Genomic DNA, 6,879 nt, shown 5'->3' with positions numbered 1-6,879 from the left:
TGTCAATGCCTCTTCCCATCCTGTATGACTCATTGACAAAAGGAGGTGAGTCATATTTGTTATGACACTATTCCTTTAAAAAAAAATCCTCCAAAAAATAATAATTGTATTTGTACCAGTAATGTTTACAATACGCAGTTTCACAATAATTAGTGTTGTTTGGAAGAAAAATGGAACATAATAATAAATACATTTGTAACTTTAGTGTTCTGGCAGATTACATGGCAGATTACATTAACATCGATCGTTCTAAACTACACAAACATACAAATGTGGACACCATTAGTGGCGACTAAGTGATGGTGTTGTGAAAACACACCAGTTCTTTTCCGTTTCCTCTACGAGTAGATTTTAGTGTCCATAACCATCTCAGTATGCATTATTAAGGCATTAGAAATGTTGCCGCAGACCAAAGTGCGGTTTAAAAGTACTCGTGCCCGCATGGGGCACGAAAGGACAACTCTTAATCAGTTTTTCATAATCTGGTTTTAAATCCCTCAGTGCTTTATCGGACTGTTTTGTGTGTGCGTGTTTTCCTCTTTCTCTCTTTTAAGCAATTGTTGCGCAACTGTGCACAAGGTTAAGTATTGAATAAACATATTATGAAATATTTGTTCTGTAAGTTTACCACCCTTAATCTAAAGCTCCATCTTGCTCTTCCCGTCCAGCTGTGTATTTTCTGGACTGTCCTCCTGCAGCAGGAAACTAATCACATGGGAGCTGGTGAAAGCAGCTCATGAAAAGTTAATGCAATGTGTCTCATGAATTTTTAAAAGCCCTTTTCTATTGTGCCACTAATGGTGTAATAGAAGTATAAACAGCGGTGCTGATGTACCAGGCAGAGTGCTAAACCTACCAGCGTGGCAGAATGTCATCGCCTGTCAGGCTCAAGTAGAGCAACACACAGTGACACCTGAGGACACACGTCCACTCACGCCCAGAGGGAGCAGAACCGGTTCCGAGCTTTGTATTCAGGAAAGGGGCTAACTGGACCCGAGCATCAAATCAGAGTCAACACATGAGTTGGAGTAGGAAAATTATATTCACACACAAGGAACAAAGGAACTCAAATACAGAAAAAAAGACATTTCATGTAAAATATTATGCCACTAGAATACAGCTACATACCTTTGGACATATATTGTTGACATTAACTGGGAGAGTAAATGAAAGGAAATGCGTTGTGTCTGAAAGCAATTTTAAAAAAGTAGAATTGTGACAGAGAATACCACCAAATCACAAATTATTGAATGTCTCTTTCTGATATATCAGTCACTTGTTTTGGGGTGAAATCTACTCATTTCACGCCATGAAGGACCATTTGTTACATGCCTGCTGAGCGAAAATCAAAAGCTCTGCAACAAAATGAAAGCGGCAAAGAGGAAAACCAAAGACGTGAGAGTCCAAGACTGCGTTGCACGTCCTCGTCATTGCTGTGTGGTGGGGAAACAGTGCTGAACTTCTCTCATTTGTGAGGTGGCCACAGGAATGAAAACACAAGAAAAGGGACTGAGATGTGCCCAACGAGCTCCGCTCAGCCTGGAGGCTTCACAGCTGCGTCACATTCCTGAGAACTGGGCCAACACAGCACATCCAAACCCCTGTTTCCCACTACAGAATGTGCACAGTTAAACATCTAAACGAAAGCACCCTGGAGTCTGTTGCTCTTGGAGTCAGGAAATGCTCATTTACTGGAAATGGGTGGAGCTTTTCTGCCAGTGAATTATGAACCTGTTATTGTAAGCCCAGCTCAGCGGCCAAAAGAACACCAAAGCGTTTGTTTCGTGGCCTTTTCCATCCACCGCAGAGCAGCGGGCTGATAAAATGTGGACTTTGTTCTCACTTGTACAATGTTTCTCAACCAAAGGCAGGTCGTGGATTCATTCCCCACGACCTTTTGCATTGATTTTAATTGACCGGCGATTCCTCGTCATCGCTGGCTTCCACCAGTTTAAACTTTTGCTGAACTTTGTCTATTATGGCTGCGCCAAACCCACGTGAGGCTCACTTGGTTTCAGTTTTGTTTCTGCCAAATCGGCGACTCGACAGAGTCGTTTCGCTTCAACCGTCTGGAAACTGTTGAGCGAGCCGTCGACCCCTGAAAGCACTTTCCATCAGGAACACGACCCGGCCCGGACTGCCTTCAGTCTGGCCGCTCCCACATTTGTAGCATGAGTTTTTTTAGTCACATAACACACAGCAAGAAAAGACAGTGACCGATGCGTAGACGACGTTTCCCTCCCTGCGACTGCTTAAATAATCACTGCTAAGACATTAACAGCTGCCAGGTAGTTCATGTTATCAGGGCCTTGAACTTATGCAAACCTGCAAAGTCATATGCAGCAATCAAAGGAATAAAGATAATGGAATTGAAACAGTAAAGAAAATTTGTTTAAGATGTATCATTTAAAAAAAAAAAAATTCTGAATTTGGAGCAATTCAGAATTGTCCTTAGTACAGTCCACACTAATGTACCTTTTTACTTAGTTTCCTCCCTCACACGCCTTTAAAGTCACCTCCTGATGGCTGACATGAAGTCGTTGCATTTTAATTTGTCGAACAGGACGATAAATGTCGGACCACAGATAATCGTGACAGGCTGTTACAGTGTTGTTTATTTAATCGTCTGGTTTTGTCTCTCAAACGTTCAAGTAAATTGGATTCCAAGATCCAAGAAAGACAATCAATAGGAAATACTTTCAAGATCATTACTTTCCGATTTCAATCACAAACAATCCCAAAACAATCCCCACAAAGTCCTCTCGGCTAAGACACGTGGACCTTTTTGTAAACATGACGCAAAAGTCTTTGCTTTTTTAATTACAAAAAGTAATCTGGTACAAAAATATTCTTTCAGAGACATTTCGCCTTAGCAATATTTACATTGAGGAACTCACAGCATTATCTGATTTTAGAAAGTACATACTGTAAAATAAACACAAAAGGGTCTCCAATGGGGTAAAAGGCCTTTGGTTTTTGTGAAAAATACAAAAATGGCAAAACAACAACAACAACAAAAATCCTTTTGCTGTGCACCACAACTGATTACTGATTCTGTAACATTTTTAGCCAAGACCGAGGAACACTCAACCTCCACAGGTATGAAAAAGTTCTTTAAAGTAATACCAACCGCCCCCGCCCCCCCAAAACAACCCCAAACCGCTGCTACAATCAAGTGTCACTCCTCGGGGTGGTCGCGCCACACAATCTCTGTCGGGCAACGTACCCGAGAACGATGAGCAGCATCTCCAAGGTGCTGCTCAGGGCCACGATGAAGGGCGCCTGCGAGGCGAAGTCGGCCTCTTCGCGGCGGAAGGACAGCTGCATGACTGCGAGCGCGAGCAGGCTGTTCTGGACGCCCACTTCTATGCTGACGGTCTTCCTCTGCGGTGGGTCCAAGCCCGCCAGCTTGGCCAGGACGGTCCCCACCGCCAGCCCCAGCAAAGGCACCGTCACCCCGACCGCCACAATCTGGGGTTTAACATTAGCCAGGATGGACGCGCCCATCTGGTACGCCATGAAGATGCCCCCCACGATGAGCACGAAGCTAAACGGTCTTATCAGCGCCAGCAGAACGCGCGTCAGAGCGGGGAAGCGGAGTTTCACCAACATGCCCAGTGAAATCGGGATGGCGATGAAAAGGAGGGTGCCCAGGATCTTCACAAAGGGCACGTGTAAGGCAGCGTGCACGCCCAGGATCCGGCCGTATAGCGCTGACGACAGGGGCATGGCCGCCGCCGCCACCACCGTGGAGACCAGGGTCATGGAGATGGCCAGGGTCACATCTCCACCAAGCAACAAGCTGTACAGGTATCCACCCCCTCCGCCTGGAGCCGAGCAGGTGATGACCAGGCCCAGAGAGAGAGCTTTGGGCAGTGACACGAGCTGGGACACAACATAGGCATACAATGGCATCACGAAGAACTGTCCCAGCGCACCCAGGAGGAGCGGCACCGGGCTCTTGCGCAGGCCGCGCAGCACCTCCACCTCCACCTTGCACCCAAAGGCACACTTGTTGACAAAGATCAGGGGGAGCAAGGCAAACAGGACAGGGTTTTCAGAGAAGTGGGACAGACCTCCCGAATGGGTCAGCCGGGTGGCCAGGTCATCGTCACTGGGTGCCACTTTTATAGTGTAATCGGTCCTCTCTTCGATGAGAACAGGACCCGAGTCCTGGTCCAGGTCCAGCAGCTGTATGTGCAGCTGAGCCCTGCCGGGGAACCCGGAGCGAATGCTGATGATGTAGCTCTTTGCGGGTCCTCCTGCGTGGCCGCTATCCGTCACGTTGAGTATCGAGAGGACCTCCGGGTCCATGGAGCGGACCTGGACCGTCGGCTTCCAACTCTGCCGGCCCTTCCTGTTGGCGGCGGCGCTGTGGTACTGGCTGCTGATCACGATAACGCCGTTAGTTTGTTCCGGGAACTCGAATTCTTGCGACGACCCATCGCCGATCCTGATATAGCGGCTGCTGTCGGCGGTCAGGTTCGTGTCGTCGCTGCTGTCATCCGTGAGGTTTCCGGTGGCCCACGCCCGGTCCACTCCGATGACAATAATGAAGAAACAGCAGCATGTAAATAGCCTCCTCATTTTACTGGCAGACATGGGCGGATGGGGTGCCGCGGAGACGCGCTTTTCTTCCGCAAGCGGCCTCGCACGGTTCACCACCGCCCTGTTTTTTACCGGGATAAAAAACTTCTCATTGTAGACTCCGGGTGAATACAACAGCGTCGGCGGCCGCCCCCACGAATCGGCCCGTTCCCATTTTCTCACTGGCTTTATACCGGAACCTAAACATCACCCCGCCCAGCTGCAGAGCAGCGGCTCCCGACGCGCGGTCGGAACCGGCGCGCACAGGTGTCGACTTCTCACGACTTCTTCGGGGCGTCGGCGCTGATCCGGGAGGTTCGTTTCTGAAAGGTTTCGCTCTGTGCCGAAGCTTTAGTTTCTCCCCTGTTCATAGAAATGGAGAACATTGCCGTTGAGCTCCCGTGGATGTGCTGCTCGGAGCTATTTTAGTCAATTTCGCCGAATCAAACATTAACTTCCGGTTGTGGAATTTCAAAGCACGAGCCCTTGATTTAATTTCAAAAAGACTTTTTCTTATATAAACCCAGTTGTTGTACTTGCCTGCGTAAAAGAGCGCATAATCAAGACCGTGAGGATCTCGTCCTTGCAGCCTCTCAACACAGGTTTACCTACTAATAAGCGCACGCACGCTGTTATTTTCAAAATAAAATCCTACCATTTCCGGCATCTTGGTGTCTGATTACGGGTGTCTTTACGCAAGCCTTCTTTAATCCAATCGGAGCGGCTCAGAACGCCACCTCTCCCCCCCTCCTGAACGGGGGCAGTCTTATGGAAGAGGGAACACCGTGATTTCCATCCGCTGTGTTGGGTCTATTTCCAGCAGGGTGTTGTGCGGTGCGGGCTGTTAGGGATTACCACCGCATCACGGGCAGCGACACGCGTCAAACGTCCCCCAGGCCGAAATAAAATGGCGGAAATCAGGAAAATAAGTACATAGTGGCAAATCATTTATTTATCAGACATGTCGAGGATAGATTGCGCAGGGGTGTTTGTCACTGTCGCCCAAGGGAGGTTTTGGCCAACCCCCTCTTTGTTTAAATCGCTGTTTGCAGAGCTCCAGTATCTTCAAAGAGGAACACAAACGGTCTCTCTCTAGGTAGTTCCAGGTTTCTGTCCTGCTGCCTGGTACAGTATCAGTTATTTGTCATGCAAACAGCAGGGATACCAAATGCTGTCACTCACCCTGGTGATGCTGCATTGAAGGGGAACTCCATTGTGTCAGCACTGACACAGTTCTGTGAGTGTCCCTTTTTATAGCAACTGGCTCCTGGGGCATACTTGCATATTTAAAAGCCATTCTCAATTTATAAACCTCTTTTTTTTCCCCCTCCAGTTCACCAGGGTCAGTGGAGCTTCTTCTTTGTGCTCCAGTCAGATTGGTGCCAGATAATATCTGCTGCTACTTGTTATGAAACCAGTTCAACATGTATTGTTGCATTGAAATGTTTGTCCTCTTTCTGTCCCCGTGGCCAAAGGAAGGCTTCCGGAAAAAGAGGACGAGCGAGTCCACTGTGGAAAGACTCGGCATATGCCAAGGCGACCTGCTGGGGTGATTACTTTGGCCCCTTCTCTGACATTTCATGATCAGACAGCCAGTTGTTCTGTAGCTGCGGGCATTCACGTTGCTTCTTTTTAGTATAATTCACATCATCACTATAATTCCACAAAGAGAAAAAAGACAAGAATAACAAGTTTAGGGGGCCTGTAGTTACAGTCTGCTCCTAATTTTGGTGACATTGCAGCTTCCACTGTTTGCACATGCAACACAGCTGTGCGTGTTTGCCTCTGTGGTTAAACACACATGAGATGCTGACATATAAAGAATAAAGGGAGAACTGGTCGAGCTGAACGTCACAGATGAGGAAGACCGATGGTGAAATACCTCAAAGCGTTGGGCTCAACTCTCTGAGCGAACCCCCTTCTGCATTAAGCTCAGATGGATCTATTCTAATATTAGAGGCAGCACAAACAGCATAAGCACATAACGTGCACAGTCTATCTCGCATCTCCTGAATTAGCATAGAGAGAAGGTCAACGAGGTAAAGAAGAACCAGTGGCGCCTCTGCTGAAGCCACCGACTCATCGGAGGCCGCTGTCACTCAGGTTTTACCCATCGGGTTATATTTTCATAGCGACTGTTAATGTTTTTGATGAATTTTAATGGTGGAGTAAAAGCCTGTTTCCACTAGGCGCCACATCGGATGTAAAGCTAGTTTGCATACTTGGCTGAATTCCCCTCCGGGAATCTTCCTGAAGTTTTGAATACTGTCTCGCCATCATGCGACTGAATGC

At 47.7% G+C, this 6,879-nt stretch overlaps 1 protein-coding gene and 1 long non-coding RNA gene across 2 annotated transcripts; both read right to left on the bottom strand.

The window, feature by feature from the left end:
• Nucleotides 1–1,023: 1,023 nt before the first annotated feature.
• slc10a3 (solute carrier family 10 member 3) lies at nt 1,024–5,100 on the bottom strand. Its single transcript, XM_057052377.1, has one exon. The coding sequence runs from the start codon at nt 4,600–4,602 to the stop codon at nt 3,172–3,174; it is 1,431 nt and encodes a 476-aa protein (XP_056908357.1). The 5' UTR covers nt 4,603–5,100; the 3' UTR covers nt 1,024–3,171.
• Nucleotides 5,101–5,521: 421 nt separating this feature from the next.
• On the bottom strand, nt 5,522–6,206 carry LOC130536483 (uncharacterized). Its single transcript, XR_008953357.1, has 2 exons — nt 5,770–6,206; nt 5,522–5,709 (listed from the first exon to the last, which is right to left on the bottom strand). It is a non-coding gene; the product is annotated as an uncharacterized LOC130536483 (long non-coding RNA).
• Nucleotides 6,207–6,879: the final 673 nt, after the last annotated feature.

Source organism: Takifugu flavidus, chromosome 13, assembly GCF_003711565.1.
Source record: "Takifugu flavidus isolate HTHZ2018 chromosome 13, ASM371156v2, whole genome shotgun sequence".
NCBI classification, from domain to species: Eukaryota; Metazoa; Chordata; class Actinopteri; order Tetraodontiformes; family Tetraodontidae; genus Takifugu; species Takifugu flavidus.
Note: the sequence above shows the minus strand (reverse complement) of the source record. Positions and strands in the feature narration are given on the sequence as shown.